Source organism: Dermochelys coriacea, chromosome 2 (assembly GCF_009764565.3).
Source record: "Dermochelys coriacea isolate rDerCor1 chromosome 2, rDerCor1.pri.v4, whole genome shotgun sequence".
NCBI lineage: Eukaryota > Metazoa > Chordata > Testudines > Dermochelyidae > Dermochelys > Dermochelys coriacea.
This window is the reverse complement of record NC_050069.1, coordinates 268,874,553-268,898,864: the sequence shown is the minus strand read 5'-3', so window position 1 is coordinate 268,898,864 and position 24,312 is coordinate 268,874,553. Positions and strand designations below refer to the sequence as shown.

The window sequence follows — 24,312 nt, the reverse complement described above, 5'->3', positions numbered from 1 at the left end:
AAGTCTTTGATAACTCACAGTTCACACATTCTCAGTAGAAATATCTTTGATATTTAACAGCTAAAATCTCCAGATTCCATCCTCACTGAGCATGCCTGAGTCTCTCAGTGCTCCTAATATGACTGGCTTCACATAAGCGATTCCTTCAGACTGATCAAGCATGTTCCCTACAGCCCAGGGCTACAGAGGTTAAGCCAGTCTTTTCCTTAGTGGCTGCTCGATGGAGCGGGGCATGAGAACTGAGAGCAGGGAGCCTGTCTATTCTGTGCTCTATGACCACATGATCCTTTCATGGCACCCAAGCAACCATCTGAATTGGATGCAGAGGGAACAAAAGCCAGGACAGAGAAAAGACTAGATTGGGACAAGGAGTCTGGTCAGAATGGGACTGGAAGTGGGGAAGAGAGAGAGACTGAATAGGCAAAGAGACTGTGCCTAGCACTGGGAGAAGGAGCCTAGGACTTGAAGCAAGTCGGTGAAATGGAGGGAGCCAGTTGGCTGTGGGGGGAACACTAAAACAGATTGCACAAGAAACTAGAGGGAGACTGGGACTGGCTGGGCAAGGAGCCAGGGAAGCAGTGTGTAAGGAGACTGAGACTGGATGACTATTATTAGTATTACTAAAAAGAAAAGCAGTTCATCGTGAAGTTTGTCCTTATAACGGCACAGTTATACCAACACAAATGTTATTTTCTAGTATTATGATTACATTTGCAGTTAGGCATGGCATCCTAATATCCTGTTCAGTGTGCTGGATAGCTTTATAACCCATTAGAGATACTGCATTGTGCTGATAAACTTTGTGTAGCTTATTCAGAGATTAAAATGTCTCTGCAGGTAACTTTAGGGGAAGAATTCTAGACGTTCCGGCTACATCATCACGACAAACTGCTTTTATCAGAACCCAGAATGCATTCCATATGGATAGCAATATCTCCAGAGTATATGAGAGTCTCTGAAATAAACAAAAGTAGGTAATATCATGAATATATGTCATACAACCTGTCCATTTCTAAATTCGTTTCAGCTGCTGTTCCTCTTCTTTCTCTTATGAAAATTTCCACTTCTGTGGTTTTGATGATGCAAAATGTCAGTATGTCTGTCCTGCCAAGTTCAGCAACGGAAAAGGCATTTTGGGTCATTATAAAAACTCATTTTACCATATTAATTTCCCCCTACTGTTACTCACACCTTCTTGTCAACTGTTTAAATGGACCACCCTCATTACCACTACAGAAATGATTTTTCCTCCCTTGATATTCTACTGTTAATTGAATGGTCTCGTTAGACTGACCCCCCCCCCCACTTGCTAAGGCAACTCCTATCTTTTCATGTACTATGTGTATATATAGCTGCTACTGTGTTTTCCACTCCATGCATCTGATGAAGTGGGTTCTAGTCCACGAAAGCTTATGCTCAAATAAATTTGTCAGTCTCTAAGGTGCCACAAATACTCCTTTTCTTTTTGCGAATACAGACTAACACGGCTGCTACTCTGAAACCTGTCATTAGTATTACTGTAGTGCTTAGGTGCCACAGTCATGGACCAAGACCCCACTGTGCTAAGTGCTGTACAAACACCACACAAAAAGACAGACCCTGCTCCAGAGAATTTACGATCTAAGCCAAGACAAACAGGGATAACGAGAAGCTGATGAAAGACTACAAGGAAACAATATTAGTCAGTAAGAAAGACTGGACTCAACACCCCAGCAGCCTGAGAAGCCTACAGAGGGAGACAGGGACGGTAGATGGGGAGGGTTCTGAGGGCTGGTCTACACTAAACCTGTAAATTGACCCAAGTTATGTTACTTCAGTTACATAAGCTATGTAACTGAAGTCGATGTAATTTAGGTCAATTTATAGTGGAGTCTACACTGCAGTATGTTGACAGGAGATGCTTGGCTGACAACTTACCTTCTGCCTCTCGGGGAGGTGGAGTACAGAAGTCAAGGAGAGAGTGCTCTGCCATCGACTTAACTTGTCTTCACCAAACCGACATCACTGCATCAATCACAGCAGTGTTGATTTAGCCGTAAATATAGACAAGCCCTGAGTTACTACAGATAATTCTTTCCCAGATATCTGCCTGGTGGGTCTTGCCCACATGCTTAGGGGCAAACTGATCACCATATTTGGGGTCAGGAAGGAATTTTTCCCTGGGTCAGATTGGCAGAGACCCTGGTGTTTTTTGCCTTCCTCTCCAGAATGGTGCATGGGTCACATGCAGGTTTAAATTAGCGTAACTGACAGATTCGCTGTAACTTGAAGTCTTTAAACCATGATTTAAGGACTTCAATAATTCAGCCAGAGGCTAGGGGTATATTACAAGAGTGGGTAGCTGGGATTCTGTGGCCGGCAGTGTACAGGAGAAGTCAGACTAGATGATCACAGGGGTCCCAACTGACCTTAAAGCCGTGGTCCCCAAGCTTTTTTGGTCATGGCCCCCTCCCTCCTTAACTGGTCCACAACCCCCTTGAGCAGTGGCCAGGAACGTGGCAGGCGCTGCAGCTGGGATCACAGGCAGGGGCTGAGGCCAGAAGCAGGGCCGGAGTGGAGCTGGGGGCAGAGCAGGGCTGGGTAGCACTCCCCCCTCAAACATTCCTCTATGTCCCCCAGTTTGGGGACCACTGCCTTAAAGTCTATGAGCCAGGAAGCCAGCAGTGGGGGAGAGAGAGACCAGATGAGGAGCCAGGAGGGGGGAACTGGGAGAGGATACGGGGAGAGGAAGCAGGACTCAGACCTGGAGCAGGGATGATTAGGCCCGGCTGGGCAAAGGGGCTGGGATTAGGGGATGAAGGCGGCCAGGGGGTGGAAGGGTCAGGACAGGGATAGTGATGGGCAGATGAGTCTGTAACCACTGGGCCCCCTCCTCTCTAGGGCCAGAGCTGCGGCTCCTGAGTGCCAGCACCCAGCTACGACTCGACCCCCAGGCAGAGCATGGCTCCCCCCACCCCGGGATAACAACCTTACACTGCTACCCGTCTCCTCAGCACAGGAGACAGCGGCCTGCGGACGGAGCCGACGCCGTGGCTGGCCCGCGCGGGCGACCCGAGGGCAGCGCGACCCAGCGCTCAGCCAAAGCGCCAAGCGGGCGTCGCGCGCACTCGCGAGGCGGGAACCTGACGGTTTCCGGCTGCCTCAGACAATCCCCCCGTTCCAGCCCACGGCGCGTGCAACATGACACCGCAGCAGCTGGGAGGGCCACAGGCACCACCGAGCCGGGAGGCGAGAACGAGGCTGGGAAATTCCAGAAACTAGAAGCTCAAGCTCCCTCCGTCCGTCCCTGTCGAAATGGCACATGCGCAAAGCGCCCCAGAAGAGGCTTGGACTAGTGGGCGCATGCGTACAGGCATAGTGCGGCCCGTGCGGGGCGGTTGAGGTTTGACGCATGCGTGCACAGCAGGGCGGGGGGGGGAGGGGCAAGCGTTGAAGGTCAGACTGGATCTCACAAGCGAGCGTCCACAGAAGGGGGGGGGAGTGGGAAACTAGCGCATGCGCAGAGATAGCAGGCTTCTGGCGTCTGCGTGGAGCGCGGCCCAGGGTGCCGACGCAGAGGCGGTGGCGGCGCGGGGGGCGGGGTGGGGAACCGGCGCGTGCACGGCAGTGGCGGGGGCAGGGAGCGGTATTCCCGAGCATGCTCCAAGGGGCGGGGCGTACAGGGCTCGGCGCATGCGCGGAGGGAGACGAGTGGGAGGCGCAGGGCCGCGGTGGCGGCGCTCGGCGAGGGTAACAATGGCAGCGGCAGTGACTGCAGGTGGCGGCCCCGGCCCCGGGGCGGCGGCGGGGCTGGCGGCCCTGTCGGTGTCGCGGCGGAAGGACGGCGGCCCCACGGGCAAGTTCTGGGAGAGCCCGGAGACGGTGTCCCAGCTGGACGCGGTGCGGGTCTGGCTGGGGAAGCACTACAAGAAGGTGCGGCCCGGCCCGCGGGGACTGGGGCGCTGAGGGGCTGGTGGGGCGGGGGAGTCTAGGGAAGCGCTACAGGAGGGGGCGGCCTGGCCCGCGGAGGGGCTAAGGAAGCGCTATAGGAAGGCCCGGCCCGCGGAGGGGGGGGGGGGGTGTCGAGGGAAGCGCTATAGCAAGGGGCGGCCCGGCCCGCGGGAGTGCTACAGGAAGGGGCGGCCCGGCCCCGAGGAGCTGAGGGAGCCGGTGTGGTGGGGGGCCCGGGGAAGCGCTACAGGAAGGGGCGGCCCGACCCTCGGGGCTGGCGTCGCCGGCGAAGCGCCCCCGGTTGTCTGGCAGCGGTCACACAGGGCCAGCCGCTGTTTTGGGTGGTGGGAGCGGGATCCCGGCCCTAGGCGGGCTGGGGTTCAGCGGGCCCGGCTTGCCGGCCAGCGGGCTGGTTACGTTACTCTGCAGCGTTCGCTCGCCCCGGAGCATCCCGCTCCACTCCCCAGCCTGCGGTGGCTTCGCCCATCCTGCCCCTCTGCCTTTCCCTCAGCTTCAGCCTGACTAAATCCACACTGAAGAGAAGTCTTGAACATCAGGTTGAACCTACTTTTCACCGGTTACACAACTTATAGGGAGCTCTCTTGATCTTGGTCTTAACTGTAGTTTCTTTGTGTGCAGCTGTGGGAATATATAATACGTACTGGACGGTAAACTCTGTGACACGTATAGCACCAGCACAATGAGGCGCCAAAGGTGCTGAGTATGATTATAATATAATGGAGAGAAACTGTGGGGTTTTAAGTTAACTTTTATTTAAAACTGTGTTCCTGATGCTCTTTAGCTTAAGTACTTGTACAGCCTGCGTTACTGCAGTATCTGAGTGCAATCTGTTTATCTTCAAACACGCTTATGAGCTAGAAGGTGGGGAAATGCTGTTATCCCATTTTACAGACTGACTCTCGGAGAATGACTTGCCCAAGACCTTGTAGAAGGTCTGTGGTAGAATAGGGAATTAAACCCAGGTCTCCTGAGTCCCAGGCTAGTACCCTAACTATCTGGACCAGCTGTCATTTCTATAACCTTATTAGGTTCAGGGCTCCATTGTCTAAATATAAAAGAACAAGAATTGAAAAATTTACCCAATGACCATTTTTCTGAGGACTGTGGCTTCATTTGCATGCAAACTTGCACTGGTTTAGCTAATGATGTTTTTAAGTCAGTGTATTTAAACCAGAGCAAAACCTGTTAGGTACAGTTTTATTTCAGTTTGAATGGCTCATATTGGTTTGGGTGTAATAGTTTCCTTATAGATTTAAGCTAAACCAAAATAACCCACTTTTAAATCAAAATAAGATTGTCTGCTCAGGGTTTTGCTCTGGTTTAACAAAATGGTTTTTAAACTGATTTGTAACTCCAGTGCAGCTTTCTGATTATATACTTGTGTGGCCAATACTCTCTCAAAGCCACGACTCCTGCAATTTAAATAAAAGTACTTGCTAAACTGTATTTAAAACATGCTAATCAAATTCTTATTATTTAAAACATTAAAAACTTAATTATATATCTCTTGCTTTTGTTATACCTTTCCTTGTTCGCTCCATGTCTTTTCCTATAATAGTGTGTAAAGTTATCATATGTCCTGCATGATCTTATTCAGTGTCTTTTTTCTTTCAGCCCATGTGTTTCCATTCATTGTTTTCTCTACCGTATTTTCTTTTTATGTCTCTCCATGTTGTATTTCTCTAGTTTATCCCATCAACTTCTCCATCTTCCCATTCCACAATTCATGTGGGCCTTTCAAGTCTTACCAAATACTTAGTACTAGAGAGTTAAGCTTTCTAGCCAAAATCCTAGATGAAAGTTGAGGAGCATTATCTGGAGCAAAGCCCGGATGGGAAGCCAGATATTTCCCCATCCTTCACCTAAGCTGCTTGGGGGGGGGGGTTAGAAAACCTGCTGTTTCATAGATATTAAGATCAGAAGGGACCATTATGATCATTTAGTCTGACCACCTGCAGGCCACAGAATCTCACCCACCCATTCCTGTGAAAAATCTCTCATCTATGTCTGAACTATTGAAGTCCTCAAATCGTGGTTTAAAGACTTCAAGGAACAGAGAATCCTCCAGGAAGTGACCCATGCTACAGAGGAAGGCAAAAAACCTCCAGGGCCTCTTCCAATCTGCCTTGGAGGAAAATTCCTTCCCGACCCCAAATATAGTTTCTGGACTATCGTGGGGCTCCATTGTTTATATCAACCTGAAGCCTAATTGGTTTCTATAAGCATGAGATTCCTCCAATATTTCTGGGTCCTAGAAGAAAGGAGTGTTCTTTTACTCCGTTTCCCAAGATTTCCATCCCAGAGTCCCAGGCTAATGTGAGAGGAGATTGTTTATCCACTGCTTTATCGCTCTTTGAGTTCTCCTTCCTGGGGAATAGAATCAGTGCCTGCCCTCTTGCTATTCAGACCTTTCCTCAAGGAAGGGTATCAGAGTGATGTTAACTCAGTTCTTGTTAATTTCACTGCTGCATATAGGATTCTGGATTGTGGCTGTGAAAACTGGCAAGAATTTTTTCACTCTGTTGTAGCTTGTTAAGGCTCTTAGAGTCAGGAGAGGCGTTGGATCTGTCATAGTGTAGGCTTAAAACAGCAATTCATTGGTTAAATGCAAAGGTAATTTTAGCCAAAGTGGCCAGACACTTAATATTTTTCTTACATGAAAATTTAGATTCTGCAAAGTTGATAGGACTTGCCTGGAAAAGATATCTAATCATTCTTGGCAAGTGAATTTTTTAAGCTCTCTATAAAAGTGGTGAATAGTCTTTTTTTTTTTTTTTTTTTTTAAAAACTGGGGAAAAAAATTAAAATCTGCTTCTCCATTTTGGCAAACAAAGGAATTTATATAGTTAAATATCTGTAAATATTAGTAAAACTAGAGCATCAGCTGTAAATGTTTATCATCTTTCTATTAAGACTAATAGCAGTTTTCACAGGTTACAGTTTTTATAGTGAACTATTTTAGTCTTACTGTATTAATGTGAAAACTTCCATTGACTTCAACTGGTGCAGGATAGTGTCCTTAATAAATTGAATAGTTTGTGTCTGGTTGAAAAATTTGTGGCCTGCATGACCCATGGAAACTGAAGAATCCAGGCTTTTTAAAGAAGAATTAAGTTTCTAGCTTTTGATTACGCAGGTAACTTTCCAACTGTGAATCGAATGTAAATCAATGCAGTGTTGTCTTCCTGAGTCTGCAGACAACTTGAAACTAATTCTAAGGGTGAATTCCCTCACCCTTTATTAATCTCATTAGGATATCAGTTCTAAAGACCAATCATGACATTAACATCAAAAATAACACTTTCATTGTTGATCATTTCAGTGAGATACATGGAGGAAGGGCATGGGAATGAAGTCCACGGAAGGAGGGTGGCAATTGGGAGTTGCTGTAGTGAAAGAAATCCAGAGGGAAGAATAGAAGATGCGCATAAATGCAGGAAAGAGGAAGAGAAATCAAGAAAGAAGGATGGGGAAGGAAGAGAAACAAAAAGCAGATATAGTGGTCACCTTATTTTTCCATTGACCAAGTTTTGTAGATGAATTAATGTGAATACAAGTTCAAGTAAAATTGGTAGTTAAAACAATGATACTGTTAGTGATATTAATTGATAGCAAGGTAGTGTAACTAAAAGTTCAGTGACTACAAAAACAATTTTATTCACTATCTGTATGCAAATCTGTTGACATAACTGGAAGTTATGCTGTCGATTGAAAGTAGTAGAGAGTCCTACATTTCTACTCTCACCCTTTGACCATAATAAAAAATGAAATTCAGACCTCTCCTCTGAATGAGTTTGATTCCCCATGCTTTATGTTGTGGGGTTCTTTAAAGGCCTAGTCAATTGTGTTTGGAGTGTTAAAGCCTTTTCTGGTCAGGACTGAGATATTCTTCAACCTAATGCACATAATGTGGGACAGATACCGGATAAAATACTATTTTACACAGAAATCTGTAATTCAAACTATAAAAAGTTGAGTAAATTATTTAATATAGTTTATTATTTATAGTTCACTAATGATCGGAAGCTCCAGTTATCAGGCCCTGATGTGCATGTTCAGCTACTAGCATCATGTTATATTAATGATTACGCTACTAATTGCTTTCTATTAAAATACTTCTCTCTACTTTATGCTGTGCCATTTATAGTTCTACTTAAATATTTTCTTAAAATCTTGGATGGTCTTTAATTTCCAGCACACATTTTCTTCATTTAACATCCAACACTTTTTATGCTAAAGAGATCAACAAATAGCTTTGGCATTAAAGATTATAGAATCATATAACTGTGGGGCTGGAAGAGACCTAGAGAAGTCATCTAGTCCATCCCCCTGTGCTCAGGTAGAGCCAAATATACCTAGACTATCCTTGACTGGTATTTGTCTAACCTGTTCTTAAAAACCTCCAATGATGAGGTATTCCACAACTTCTCTTGGAAGCCTATTTTGGAGCTTAAGTATCCTTATAGTTAGAAAGTTTTTCCTAATATCTAACCTAGGGCCTTGTCTACACTGCCACTTTACAGCACTGAAACCTTCTCGCTCAGAAAAAACACACCCCTGCGCGATGGAAGTTTCCGCACTGTAAAGTGGCAGTGTAGACAGTGCTACAGCGCTGGAAGCCACTCCCCTCATGGGGGTGGTTTTTTACACCTGTGGGAGAGCTCTCTCCCAGCGCTGGAGCTGCGACTACACAGCCACATTAAAGCACTGGTGCTTTAATGTTGGTAGTGAAGACATACCCTAAATCTCTCATACTGCTGATTAAAGCCTGTTACTTATTGTCCTACCTTCAGTGGATATGGAGAACAATTGATCACTGTTGTCCTTTATGATAATCTTCAAATTATTAAGAGCTATCAGGTCCCTCCCTCAGTTGTCTTTTCTCAAGACTGAACATGCCGGGTTTCCTAGCCTTTCCTTATATAAAAGGTTTAGAAAACCTGACCTAATCTTTGTAGTTCTCCTGTGGACTCTCCAATTTGTCCACATCTTTCGTAAAGTGAAGCAACTAGAACTGGACCCAGTACTCCAGCTGAGGCCTCACCAGTGGCAGTAAGAGCAAGAAAGTTACCTCCTGTGTCTTACATACGAGACTCCTGCTAATACACCCCACAATATTAGCCTTTTTTCATAGCTGTATCACATTGTTGGCTCATATTAAATTTGTGATCCACTATAACCCCCAGATTCTTGTCAGCAGTACTACTACCTAGCCAATTATTCTCCATTTTGTAGTTGTGCATTTGATTTTTTTCTTCCCTGAGTAAAGTACTTTGTACTTGTTGTAATCAAATTTTGTGTTGATTTCAGTCCAAAGATGTAGTCCTGGGCATGATTTTCAGGAACGTTAAGCACCTCCAAGTCTAGCTGCAGTCTGCGGGTGCTCAGTGCTTCTGAAAATCAGGTTGGTGGCTACAAAAAGCACTGACAGATGGTATGGTGGAGATCTGCAATAAAAACAAATGGGTAAACAGCTGGTGTGCTGCCTCAGAATGCAAGCAACATGAGGATTGGCTGTCTTTTGAGTGTGTTTAGTGGGTACGATTTGGGATTCTGACTGAATGCTGAAGTGATTTGAGCCACAAGATTTTGTTTTTCAAATTGGTCTAATTTTTACTACTGCAATAGACTAATTTTGTTTAATAAAACAAGATTTGTTTTTCCTTTAAATTTTAATAAGGGGCCTCTGTGCTGGTTGAAAGAGTTGGCTTGATGGCAGTGGTGCTCAAAGTCTGCTATTTAGTCACAAAAGTTACAGCACAGACATCAGCAGTGCCAGCTTCCCCCATACAGTTCTGTTAACATGCCTCAACCCTGACCTGGAGGGATGTCCCATGTTGCTTCAGTCCTTGGCAGCTGTTAAAGTGTTAATTTTAGTGGTTTGTGACCTGTACCTGTAGACTGAGACCACCAACTTGTTTCACGTTAGCTACTAGTACCATCAGCTCCACCCAGAAAGGCTTCATGTCCTGTGATGGCAGCTATGAACACAACTTTGTCCTCCAAACCACCATCGAAACAGCCAGAAGGGCGCGGAGGCAGTGCACGGTAGCATAGCTCAACCTGGCTAATGCCTTTGGGTCCATGCCCCACCACCACATCTTTGCCACGCTCCAGGAGTTTGGGATGCCAGAGAACTTCCTCTGTGTGATCTGAGAGGTGTACGAGGGATGCAGCACAACCATTCGCTCGGTCGAAGGGGAGACCGCCGTGATCCTGATCCGGAGCGGAGTTAAGCAGGGCTGTCCCCTCAGCCCCATCATCTTTAACCTCGCCATGGAGCCGTTGCTGCGAGCGATCTCCAACGACACAGATGGCTTCAACCTCCACGGCGAGAGGGTGAGCATCCTGGCTTACGCGGATGACCTGGTCCTGACCGCGGATGACCTGGTCCTGACCACAGATGACCCAGAGAACCACCAACGTATGCTAGATGCCACCAGTTGAGCTGCCGATTGTATGGGGCTCCGCTTCAATGCAAAGAAGTGTGCATCTCTCCACATCGACGGCAGCAAAAGGGACTCGGTGCAGGCGACAGGGTTCCAGATCCAGGGCGAGCCCATCGTCTCCCTGGCAGAGGGGCAGGTGTACCGGCACCTCGGTACGCCGACGGGTTTCCGTATCCGACAGACACTCGAGGACACCGTTCAGGAGATCTTACAGGATGCCACCAAGATCGAAGCCTCCCTGCTAGCACCATGGCAGAAGATAAACGCCGTGAACATCTTCCTGATCCCCCGCATCTCTTTCGTCCTAAGGGGATCCGCCGTGGCAAAAGTACCCCTCAACAAGGCAGACAAGATCATCCGGCAGCTGGTGAAGAAGTGGCTGTTCCTTCCCCAGAGAGCCAGCAACGAGCTGGTCTGTATCGCCAACAGGCATGGGTGACCTGTGTGACATCACGGGTGATCACCCACGCCTTCCGCCTGCTGACATGTCCCGATGCCATGGTAAGGAACATTGCAGCAAACGCCCTCCATGACGCAATAAAGAAGTGGATCGGCAGAGCCCCCTCCAACCAAGACACAGCCAGATTCCTGAGTGGTTCTCTGGATGGCAAATTTGGACGGGATGGTGGCGACATCGCTTCGCTGTGGTCCCGCGCTCGCAATGCCACGCATCGCCTGGGGAAACGCATCGGCTGCCACTGGGAGTGGTGCGAGGAGCGCCAGGAGCTGGGAGTCCTGGTGCCGCAGATCAGGTCCAACAACAACACCATCATCACCCCGAGCGCCAGGGGCATGCTGGAGAGGACCCTGAAGGCGGCCATCCACTCATTGTACATGGAAACCCTGAAGCGTAAACCAGACCGTGGTAAAGTCTTCGAACTTACCAGCAAGTGGGATGCTAGCAACCACTTCCTCGCCGGGGACAGCTTCACCAGTTTCACCGACTGGCGGTTCATCCACCGCGCTCGGATCAACTGCGTCCTGCTCAACTGAGCCATCCGCCACGGGAACAGAGACAAGCGTTGCAGGAAGTGCGGCTACTCCAACAAGACCCTGCCCCACGTCCTGTGCAGCTGCAAGCCCCACTCCAGAGCCTGGCAGCTGCACCACAACGCCATCCAGAATCGCCTGGTGAAAGCCATCGCACCGTGCCTGGGGGAGGTCGCCATGAACTCCACCATCCCCGGGACAGACAGCCAGTTGCGACCTGACGTGGTAGTCACCGACGAGGATCAGGGAAAGATCATCTTCATCGACATCACGGTCTCCTTTGAGAACAGGACCCCGGCCTTCCATGAATCCCGAGCTCGTAAGCTGGAAAAATACGCCCCTCTGGCCAACACCCTGAGAGCGAAGGACTACGAGGTGCAGATGGATGCCCTGATTGTCGGAGCCCTAGGCGCTTGGGACCCCTGCAACGAGCGTGTGCTGCGGACCTGCGGGATCGGTCACCGGTACGCATGGCTCATGCGGCGCCTCATGGTCTCAGACACAATCCGATGGTCCAGGGACATCTACATTGAACACATCACTGGCCATTGACAGTATCAGGAGGTGTGAGCCAATACAACATCATGCATCAACATGGGAAAGGGACTGAGAGACTTTTTTTTTTTTTTTATTGGACCATGTGAACTGGAACCATAAACTCACTAAACATTTAAATCCCACCAAATGAGGGTAGATCCATCCTCATCATCGTACCCGCTCATTATACTCCACACCTGAACATAGCCATTATATGGACAACATACCCCCATATCTCAATGTCTGTACTCTGACCCACTAAACTTTTACCCCCAATCGGGGAGATGGCAGATTATGTATTCCTTACGCCACCCGCTCCTAAACTGAACTTCGCACCCCTTGATAATCTGTACCTTATTCCCTGATAACCGGAAATTTATATGCCTAAACTCTGTACCGCTTTCTTTTTACTTCAACATTATCTTAATAAAATTATTAAATCTGGGTTGGAAAAACTTGTCATCTCCATATTTGTTTCATAGTCTCTTATCAGTACCATTGGAATATTAAATTAGCAAGTGTTTCTCTGCTAATTTCCTTTGAGCTAATGTGAAAATCTATTTTTTTTTAAAAAAAAAAAAGGAGCTAAAGATGCTAATCTAGTATTGTTGTTGCTGTTCTGCTTTCAGCTCAAATCATTGAGTCTAGATATGATTAATTGTCAGGAAAATGGTGGTCTTTTGTGTGAAAGTGCTACAACATACAGTTTGAGTTATTTAAGGATAGTGGTGGCCTTAAAGTTGGGTTTCCTTGCTTTTGTATCCAAGTCTAACATTTTTGTGTTGTTTCTGCATGTGTCTTATATTGTTTCTTGTAGTGCCAACAGTCTGTCGGATGAGTTTACAAACACACAAGAAGGCATAGACCTTGCCCTACGGCAGCTTACTCTAAAACTTTTTATTGTGTTTCCTTCTCTGCAGGCTCATACGTTGCCTCTGCTCATTATGGGCGAAAGTAATATGAAAACGAATGATTCTTGTAAGCTTCACTGCTGTCTCCTTCCCCAAAAAATCAACTATTAATCAGCTGGCAAATAAGAATCTGGTTGGATTAATATTGCTGGCAAAAGCTCATAGCAAGGCCCTCTTATACAGCTTTCAAACTTTCAAATAGTGAATGAGAGGACCCTCCAAGTTTTTCCTTTGATGTAGCAAAGTGTTCTATCCTCTTATTGTAGAGGGTGAAATTGAGGCACAGAGGTTAAATGACATGTCCATGTTCAAGGTAACACTGCAAATCTGAGACAGCATCAGGATTCCTATATTCTATTTCTGATTATTTCCTTTTCCAACAACTTGACAGCCCTCAAGTTTAACTTAACGCTGTGGGAGTGGGATTCACAAATCTCCATTAAGAAATGAGTGAAAAAAATGTACTCTTCAAAATATATCCAAACCCCCAGGTGCATTTTCCTGAGAGGGGCGGGGGGACTGGAATTATAACTAAAGTAGCAGCTAAAAATATATAATAATCCAGGTTAAGAATATTTTATTTTTTCTAAATATTGGTATTCTGGAGTGAGGTTACATTTTGTGCTCTTTAAATTTCTAAGTTTTGTTACAGTAGGCTGAAGAATGCTTCAGAAACAAAAAAAAAATGTAACTTGTTTTGAGTGCTGGTAAGCAATATGATCTGAAGGAATGAGCATGGATTGTGGAGTCAAAATGTTTAGAGTTCTAATCCTACTTTGGTTACTGACTCTTAATGTGGCCTTAGACACAGAAAAACTGAAGCACAGAAGAGAATGTCTATCTGTACAAGGAACACTTCATACTTACCTATTTTTAGAAATTTTAAGGGTTGGCTCACTTTTTACGGTGCTTTAAACTTAATGCACTATATGAAGTTTAAAAAAGTATTCAAACCATTTTAAATTACATATTTCAGGGAAATTAAACAGTAATAAAACTGGTTTCAGATGTGGTCAAACTGCAACAAAACAAGAATGGATCTGCCTTGTGAAATGGGTTTTCATTGTCATTAAGGTTATCCTGTTATTGAATATCACTTTTATATAAAGGAAGTTCCTTTAAACAGGATGAAGATCATACACAAAATAGCCTTTTTGGAAATGGTAGTATTTTTCTTCTTGGCGTGCAGAGATTACGTACTGCTTTTAAGGTGAGAGGATATGTTCTAACAGATGTAATGATAAGCACAGGTAAGCTACTCCAGTAAGGTGCTATTGAGGCTGGTAGGCCTAAAATTAGACCTGCCAGCTTTATTTCTTGAACATGTGTGCACATGCTGTTCTTGTTGAATAAATATTTTGTCTTCATAAACTTAGAATGGAAACAAGATTATAACATCTGACACTTGATTTTCCCATGCTGTCAATTCCATACACTAATTACTGTACAAGTTAACTTTGTAGCTTAGTAATGCGCATTTTAACTACACTTTTTCCTATGCAATTTGGTTGTTACATGTTGAAGAATACTACTTAATCTGAAAGTTCAAAATGTTATGTGAAATTGGACAAGGTAGAGTGATGACTTTTGTTGTGCACAGTTGGCACAATTTTCTGGGAATTGCAGGGCTTTTGTTGGTGATTCAGCACAACCCTGATTGTTCATCTAAACAGTTGTAAAATGAAGAGATTCAGCAACACTAATCGAGCTTTTGTTTTTAAGCCCTAAACTGTAGGAGCAGCAGTTTGTCACCTTTACTCTTTTACAGCCATATACGCTAACAACACTGTATGAATGTTATGAAGTGCTTTCCTTCTTGGTTAAATAAGTCTTAAAACTTCAAGAAAATAGAGTAATTATCAGGAGGCATAATGATTCTTAGTAGGTAACAACAGACAAAGCTGCCTTCTTTTAGGTCACCTGATAGAATCCAGCCCAAATTAGTAGAGAGAGCTTTGTGGTGGCCTGTATGAAATGGTTTGGTGATCTTTCTAGTTTGTAGTGGGAAGCTATCCACATTACAAAATTACCACAACTGTCTGACCAGTAGCCCCTCCATTAGCTCCCTTACCAGCTCCCTGCTCCACTAAGTTCCCTGTGCAGCTGCTGCCCAGCAGGCTATCAATTACTGGCAGTTCAGCTGTCCTTCCCCCCCCCCCCCCCCACTGCCATGTGCTGCTTCTGCCCTCTGCCTTGGAGCTGCTCCCAGGAGCCTCTTGCTTGCTTTGCAGAGGAGGGCAGAAGAGATGGGGTAATGTCAGGGTGTCCCTCTCCCCCCTACTTCTGTCCCCCGCTTACCCCTTCTCCATATGGAGCAGGGTGGGGATGGGACAGGGCTCAGGATGGAGAGAGCTTTTTAAAGGCAATGTATTTAGAATGGTGTCAGCATACTTAAAGGGGCAATGCACATCTCTCTCTCCCACATTCAGGGTGTGTGTCTGTCTGCCATGCTGTCTCCCCTCCCTCCATTTGTGCCGCTTGTAGAGTGTGAGCTCCATTAACAACAATGTGTTAACCGAGTTCTAGTTCATCATTTAGCAGTAAGGCATTCCCTGGGAAATATCCCACCGTTCCACCCTCTAACTTCACCACCTCAACCAAGCTTCACAATCATCATTGCTGTGTACAGTATTAAATTGTTTGTTTAAAATGTATACTCTGTGTGTATACACGTTTTTTTCACCAGAAGTATAGTCTTTTGTCTGGTTAAAAACTTTTCCCTGGAACCTAACTCCCCCTATTTACATTAATTCTTATGGGGAAATTGGATTCGCTTAACATCATTTTGCTTAAAGTTGCATATTTCAGGAACATAACTACAGCGTTAAGCGAGGAGTTAAGTACTAAGTCACTTACAAGTTTAAGTATTTAGTTATTGAAATCTCATGGTGAGAAACCCAAACCCTTTACAGGTTTCAGAATAGTAGCCATGTTAGTCTGTATTCGCAAAAAGACAAGGAGTACTTGTGGCACCTTAGAGACTAACACATTTATTTGAGCATAAGCTTTCGTGAGCTACAACTCACTTCATCGTGAGCTGTGGCTCACGAAAGCTTATGCTCAAATAAATTTGTTAGTCTCTAAAGTGCCACAAGTACTCCTTGTCTTTTTGCATACCCTTTACAGTATCCATCACTTCTTACATGCTACTTTAGTAAATGGCTTAAAGGGTTTTATTTGGTTATTTAACAGGCTAAATTGAGATGACCAGCGCCTGATGTGTATGTAACAGAATGGTTTAACAAAAAATAGAAATATTTGTAGGAGTTCTGATTGCTATGTAACTATTCTGGCTTCATGAACTTCTCAAGGTACTCTATATATACACTCCTGGGGGAATTCTGTGCTACTGTGCATGTGCATAATTAATGAGCCTCGATATTTTTAATTTTTTGTGCAGAAAAAAGCTTCTGCCAAAATGTTGATGCAGATCCATGTTTTACCCACCAGAGGGCGCTGTGGTGATAGAACAAAGCTGCAGCTCCCTGCCAGCTAGGGAAGAGAGAGAGCCTGTTGTCTTAACAGTGGGCTAGGTTAGGAGACAGGGGCCATAGGGAGACAGACAGCATGGGGTGCTGGGGGTGGAGGGTCAGACAGGGGCTCATAAGGGCTAGTGAGGGAGGACAGACTGGGGCAGGGGCTGAATGGGAGTAGAGGCACAGAGCCCCAGGGAGAGGGAGGTGCAGCGCTACATAAGGACAAGGGATGGCTTGGTGGGGGTACAGACACATGGGGACAGGGGAGGGAGTACAGAGCCTCATAGGGACATAAGGGAGTGCAGAGCCACATGGGGATGTGGGGAGCAGGTGTCTGAATGGGGGATGCAAAGACACATGGGGACAGGCAGATGTGCTGGACAAAATGGGAGAGGCTAGGAGTCAACCAGAGTCTGCATGGGGGAAGCTCCCTAACAATCTCTCCTCCCCCCCCCCCCCCCCCCAAAATAACCTTCTTCCATACTTTTCCCACCCATACCCAACAACCCTCCCAAGTTAACACCCAGGCTCCTTCCCAGATCTCCCATAGCTCCTCCGTTACCCGTGACCATCCCAAACCTTTGCACTGCTTCTGAAGGGTGTGGGAAATACGGTTCTGTATTGTAATTTAAATGAATTATTACTCGGAGTTCTGGATTAATACGCCTATTAGGGAATCTATTTGTCAAAAAACATTTCCTGAATCTTTTTTGTCATCTGTGCTGTTAGACATACTTGATAACAGGTCTTTTGAAATAAATGACCAAAAATAATTGAAATTTGTGTGATTATATTGTGTTGTTTTTGACAAATAAAATAAATATGCAGAATTTTAAAATAGTGTATGCAGAATTTTTAATTTTTTGGCACAGAATTCCACCAGAAGTATATATAGGAGTCTGGCTAGACAGAAACAGTGGAAGATGTAAGACATTCTGGTTGGCTATTATATTAGTTGTTCACCAGGTAAATGGCTCAATGATTAGTCTGTTTACTAACCAACTAACATTAGCCTCTCAGATTATGTATGAACTGGTCACACACTGAGGTACTGTGCCTGGGGAAATAAATATATCCTGGAGAAAAAGTACCTGATTGTAGATTGTTGCAAAATTGCAGAAATGTGGTCTTCTGGGTATATTTTTCCTGATTGTGCATGAATACACTAAAGGTTAGTGAATTAATGTGGAATTCACAGGGTAATTCTTTTGCAAGAGGAGTAGACAGTGTTTTCCTATTGAGTTGTATATATCTGATGGCCGGAATTAGCATTAGAATTCAATCTGATTTCTATCACTAATTAAGTATTTAATCCTTTTCTGAAGAATATTGAATCCAGTGAATTAATAACGATCCACAGATATTTGCCAAATCTTAGACTAGATCTTAAAGTACAGATTATCGTGCATCAATCTAACGCAATACATTAAATAAGCAGGAAAAATTTTTTTTGTAAATGTGGCTGACGATAATGACCATTCTAATATAGCTGCGTTTCATACAATTAAATGACTGTTAAAGAACGTAAAATCCATGACTCTAAAAACTAATCAATAATGAAAAACCAAAAATAGACTAATGTCCAGTCTTTGCTGATGATAAGGTATGTATTTCTGTAATACAGCTCATCCCCTCTCGTGAATTATGGCAGTGTGGTTTATTTGGGATTGAAAGCATAGTTCCTGAGAACTAACACTGAATTTTGTTTATGTATTTTAAAGATTATATGTGTCTAAAAGCTAGCGCAAAGAAAAAAAGGTGCCCTGAAGCTTGCTGGAATTGGTCTTTGAATTGCCAAAGGAGTTGTACTGTCTTTCTCCCCCATCTCCAGTAAGTATGTGTTTGTGTCTTTCAGTATGTTCAGGCAGATGCTCCAACCAATAAAACATTGGCTGGGCTGGTGGTGCAGCTGCTACAGTTCCAGGAAGATGCCTTTGGGAAACATGTCACCAATCCTGCCTTCACCAAACTTCCTGTGAGTATTTGAATGCCAAGAGTGACTGCCATTATAGACTTCATTCTTGTTCATCCAATATTTTTGTTGCCAAATGACACAGTGGCACACTTCCAGCTGAGAAGATAGATCTGTGGCTGTTCTACAGTCGCTGTCAATGCTTAATGCAGATGGGCGAACAGCTTGGTCCTCCTGTCTTGTGAAACAAGCTTTAAGCTTAAAACATCCTGCCATTTCAATATTCAGTAGCTCATTTGAAAGTGAGGAGTGGTTTTAATTTTCAGATGGCATAGTAATTTTTGTAGGGTCAAATCTGGAAATATTTTACCATAACTTGGATTTGATCTTTATCAGCAATACTGATAGCTTTATAACTTTCAACTTTGGTCAAAAAATTTTCACCAGATTTCACAGTTTATTCCTCATAATTGCGGCTATGTTTTAATTAGATGCTATTAAATGGATACAATCAATTTAAAAATCACTCATCTACCCAGACATTGTTTTCCCTGATAGTATTGCAAATAGCACTTTAATATTACTGTCACTTTTTCTTAGTATATGCGCAGCGTGTCTCAGTTTTCATGTGACCAGGATTCATCACCGAATTTGGTCCACTGGTCGGATCATTAGCTTCCCCAGCTTGGGCCACATACTGACGGGGAGTGCGATAGGAACACTCTTCCATGCCCCCCCCCATTACTGTCACTGAAAGATTATAAGGCAAATCTTTATTTTTTCCAGTTGGTTTGCAAAGTGCATTTGTCTGGACAATTTCACTGTTGCTTTTATATAGTTAGTTTCTCCTCTGTGCTGGCCTCTCACACTGAAATGGGAGAGGAAAAATAATTGTTAAAAATAGGAAAACTAAATTGCAAAATCATAATCATCTGGGGGGAATATAGAGGGCACTTGTAATGGCTGAAGCTAAATCTACTTTGGACTTAGGTAGTGTGTTTCATCCAGGAAACTCTGTAGCAGATTTACCATTTCATACCTTGGAAAAGAACCCACTTTGCAAGCAGACACTCTTGGGGTCTGAATAATTCAAGTCTAGATTTTTTTTCTCTCTCACACTCACACTCCCCACCCACCCACCAAGGAGTAGAGCTGCTGCGTAACTCAAAGATTATGAATAAAGTAGGTTGTAGTGTTCAAGCTGGATGGTGTCTCAAACTGTTACTCTAGAGTTCTGTAGGTTTTTTTAGAAAAAGGATTCAAATGAAGTGTATTTTTAAAAGAAAGTAGAATACAACTTTGATACATGTATTTCTTTGCTTTAGTGCAGGTTTCTAAGATTCAAACACCTTTCTGATTTAAACAATATGTGATTGAACAGTACATTTAAGCTTTTTATTTACCTCACCATTCCTATTTATGGAGTTTCCAGTGGCTTGGAATGTAGAATCATGTGATGTCTCTTAAACTTGCTCCTACTATAAAATCTTAAATTGATAGGAGCGAAAAATGGATTAGTACGTTGCATGGTTAAAATTAGTTCTTGCCACATATGCAGTTGTGGTTATAGCTTCATATAATCAACAGATATCCCTTGGATTATGGGAACATTAAGGTTGTAGAGGCTGGTGGGCTTTTTCAATAAACCTAGGACTTTAGGTATTAGAATTTCAGGGCAACTACTCTTTCAGTTGAAATGGGGCATGCATATTCTGAGGCTGGAAGGGAAATTTAAAAATAATGGGGTATGCTTGGTGAACTAGAGAAAACCTGTTCACCCTAGCAGTGCAAGAACAGAATGACCTTTCTCTACTGCTAAAACTACTAGAGGTAGTGTTATTTGAGCATACGTATTCTGGTTAGAAAATACATGACCTGAATTATAAATACATGATATGAATTCATAACTACCACTAATCTGCAGTACCTACAAAACTGGGATCTCTCCTATCATAATCAATTGGAAAGGTCAGTGTAATAAAATATTACTCCCTAGACTGACTGACTGATTTAGAAATCTCCTTATTGCTTTAAATTTGGAATCTTCAGTATGTTCATTGCTTTTGTTCGTCAGTCAAATCCTCAGAATAGACTTTAAAAGCATAATCCTGCCAATTGAGAAGAATCTGTTAATACTCCCCAATTTACAACAGTGTTATCTAGATGCATAATTACCCCACAATACTCTGGGGAATACTCTGTATTATTAAATATACAAAACCAATATGGAATAATGTTTTGAGGGCTGCAAAGAATTGTCATTATTATTCAATCTTAATGCCAGTTTGGGAATAATGTGCCTAGAGGTTCCTGTAAAAGATCATGTCTCCATTATGCTAAGCACTCTACACACATGTAATAAAATAACGATCCCTGTTCAAAAGAGCTTACAAGCTAAGCATATGATGAGAGACAGAAAGTGGACACAACAAATGGAGAGGAAGACTAGTGATACCGCTATTTTTTTAATAAGAAAGAGCAGTCACAGAACACCCCCTGCATCAAGCATTCAATGATTATTATTTTCGACTAAGCTCTTCAGAGTCAGGGACATTTTATTATATAGCTTTAAAGTGTGGCTATAATAAGAGATTTTTTTCACCAAGGATTTTAGCTGTTACTCATGACAAAACACAGCTATACACACCTATTAAATAATTTGATAAACAAGAATATCTATGCAAACGTATCAAAATGGCAATTATTAAACGCATGCAATTTTCAGTACTTCCAATCATTAAAATATACTAAATATGTAGAATTGTATGGGATCAAATTAAGCCTGTAATGACATTTGAACAATGCCTTATTCCTTTTGTTGCTGTATTAAGAACAAGACCGACCAACCCTAAATAACCAAAAGCCTGGTGGTAGGGTGCTCACGTGTGATGTGAGACACCCAGATTCAAGTCCTTGTTGCAAATCAGGCAGAGCAAGGACTTGAATTTGAGTCTCCCACAGTGCCCTAACCACACAGTTGTTGGCTATCCTGGATCTGGGGTGTTCTCTCTCTCTCTCTTCCTCCTCCGATTTCCCCAGTAATTGCATCCTTTACCTGAGAACTCTTCCTGCTGAATCTTGTTGAAAATGCATTTTCAATGGAAATATTGTGAAATTTTACAGCCAGCTCTACACTTACAAATATCCTGACTAGTGATCCTGGAAAAGAATGTTAAAATCCGAAACATGCTCTCCAATTTAAAACTAGAGTCCTCTCCACTATTTTATCCATACTCTAGAAAGCAATCCTATATTGACCCCTTAGAGAGAGACTAAATGAGACCTAATGGACCCTTTAAATCTCCAGCTGATGTTCTACTCTCAATTCTGGAATTCTATCTAAAGAGTCTTCCTCTCCTCCCCCCCCACCCCCCTGTAATGTGTGGTATTGTATAGAACAAATAACAGAGGTATCCAAACCCCACGACCTGGTAGTAATGGAAGAGTTTAACTACCCAGGCAGCTGTTGAAAAAGTAATACAGCAAAACATAACGTTTCCAGTAAGTTCTTGGAATGTATTGAGGACAATGCTTTGTTACAAAAAGTGGAGGAAGTAGTCAGGGGGACAGCTATCTTAGACTTGATTCTAACAAACATGGAGGATTGGTAGCGAATCTGAAGGTGGAAGGCAATTTGGGAGAAAGTGGTCATGAAATTATAGATTTCATGATTCTAAGGAAAGGAAGAAGTGAGCAACAGAATAAGGACAATTGACTTTAAAAAAAAAAAAAACACCACACATTTTTACAAACTCAGAAAACTGGTAGGTAAGATCCGGTGGAAGGAAAATCTGAAGGAAAATCTAAAGGAAAAAGGAGTTCAGGAGATCTGGTAGTTTTTCAAGCAGACAGTATTATACACACAACTGCAAACTATCCTGAGATGAAGAATGGAAAGAGGCCACTATGGCTCCATAAGGTGCTCTTCAATGACCTGAACATCAAAAAGGAATCTGTGATGGGGTGTACCAGACCTCTGAGGCCATGTCATAGCCCACCCCAGAAAAAGGTACAATGGGGTTAGATTTTTACTTACCCATTGGGGGGGAAAGAAGACTTTTGAGGGCAAATAAAACATTTACCAAGCAGTCAATAAAATATTAGGACAATGTTAGAACCAAGCACTTCCCAAGGTACCCATCTAGGTCCAGGACAATGATTAGCAAAACTGTATGACTTGCATGTGTGAAAGTCTGAGCAATTTAAAATGATATTCTACTTGGTTTTTTTTTTTTCCTGTTTGGTGTTCTGTAATGTAATTTAAATGAACATCCAGGATTATAAGTGGAATGCAGGGTATTAGTTACCAAGTATTTGTAACTTAACTTTCATGTGTTTAGGAAATGCTGAATAGTTATTGTGACTTTTTTCTGTATTGTAGTTTAAATAACTTACCAAAACAATTGAAACTGGTATGATTGTATTGCATTATTTTGACAAATAAAATTTGTAGAATTTTTAATTTTTTGGTACAGAATCCCCCCAGGAGTAATGTAGGAACAAAATCAGGAAGGCTAAGGCACAAAATGAGTTACACCTTGTAAGGGACATAAAAGACAATACGTGGTTCTTTAAATATATTAGGTGCAAGAGAGAGACAAAGGAAAGTATAGGACCTCTGCTTTGCAGGGAAGAAGATCTAATAACTGATATCAAGAAAATTGAGGTGTTTAATGACTATTTTGTTTCAAGTTGTCCCTAAAAAGGTTAATGGCGACCAGATACTCAAAACCACGGTGTTAACAATGAGGGGGAAGAAATGCAAGCCAAAATAGGGAAAGAAAGGTTAAAGAATATTTAGATGTATTCAAGTCAGCAGGCCCTGATGAAATTCATCCTGGGGTACTTGAGGAACTGGCTTAAGCAATCTTGGAACTATTAGCAGTTATCTCTGAGAAGGTCCCAGAAAACAGGAGAATGGCAGACATAGTACCTATCTTTAAAAAGGGGAACAAAGAGGACCTGCGGTATTATAGACCAGTCAGCCTAACTTATGTACTTGGAAAGATACTTGAACAAATTATTAAACTATCAATTTGTAAGCACCTGGAGGATAATAGGGTTATAAGGATTTACCAGCATGAATTGTCAAAAACAAATCATGTCAGACTGACCTAATTTCCTTTTTCAATATGGTTTTCTTCTTAACATATGTGCAACGTGCCTCAGGTGGCATGTGACCAGGATTCATCACTAAATTTGTTCCGCTGGTTGGATCATTGGCATGGGCTGGGGAAGCTAAGTACTCATGGGGAGTGAAATGTGAGGGTTATGGGCCTTAATAGCCATACAGGATCGGAGGAAGCAGTAGGTGTTATACCTTTTAGTAAGACTTTTGACAGTCCTACATGACATTCTCTTGAGCAAACTTGGGAAATTTGGTCAAGATGAAATTACTGTAAGGAGAGTGCACAACTGGCTGAAAGACCATTCTCAGAGTATTTATAGTTTGCTGTCAAACTGGGAGAGTGTATCTAGTGGGGTTCCACAGGGGTCAGCCCTGGGTCCAGTACAAGTCTATATTTTTCATTAATAGCTTAGGGTAATGAAGTGGAGCATATGCTTATAAAATTTGCAGATGACAGTAGGCTGGGAGGTGGTTGCAAGTGCTATGGAGGACAAGATTAGATTTAAAAACAACCTTGTCAAATTGGATAATTGGTGTGAATTCAACAAGATGAAATTTAATAAAGACAAGTGCAAAGTACTTCATTTAGGAAAGAAAAATAAAATGCACTACTACAAAATGGGGAATGACTGGCTAGGTGGTAGTACTGATGCAAAGAATCCGGTGGTTAGAGTGGATCACACATTGAATGAGTCAACAGTATAATGCTGTTTTGAAAAAGGCTAATATGATTGAGGGGGTTTTAACAGGAGTGTCATATGTCAGACACAGAAAATAATTGTCCCACTCTGCTTGGCGCGGGTGAGGCCTCGGCTGGAGTACTGTGTCCACTTCTGTGTGCCATGCTTTAGAAAAGATGTGGACAAATTGGAAGGAGTCCAGAGGAGAGCAACAAAAAATTATAAAGATTTAGAAAGCCAGACCTGTGAGGACAGACTAAAAAAACTGGGGATGTTTA

At 43.3% G+C, this 24,312-nt stretch overlaps 1 protein-coding gene and 1 long non-coding RNA gene across 2 annotated transcripts in view; one reads left to right on the top strand and one right to left on the bottom strand.

Moving 5' to 3' along the window:
* LOC119851538 overlaps window positions 1–3,377 on the bottom strand; it is a 47,153-nt gene extending 43,776 nt beyond the window's left edge. Inside the window, exons 1-2 of the long non-coding RNA XR_006279541.1 lie at window positions 1,918–3,377; window positions 1,003–1,104 (exon numbers count right to left, since the gene is read on the bottom strand). This is a non-coding gene — a long non-coding RNA (uncharacterized LOC119851538). The remainder of the gene's footprint in view (window positions 1–1,002; window positions 1,105–1,917) is intronic.
* Window positions 3,378–3,480: 103 nt separating this feature from the next.
* The window catches only part of SMARCC1 (SWI/SNF related, matrix associated, actin dependent regulator of chromatin subfamily c member 1), a 188,956-nt gene continuing 168,124 nt past the window's right edge, over window positions 3,481–24,312 (top strand). The window contains 2 exon segments of the mRNA XM_038389503.2: window positions 3,481–3,912; window positions 18,170–18,289. Coding sequence (XP_038245431.2) covers window positions 3,496–3,912; window positions 18,170–18,289 — 537 coding nt within the window. The 5' untranslated portion in view covers window positions 3,481–3,495.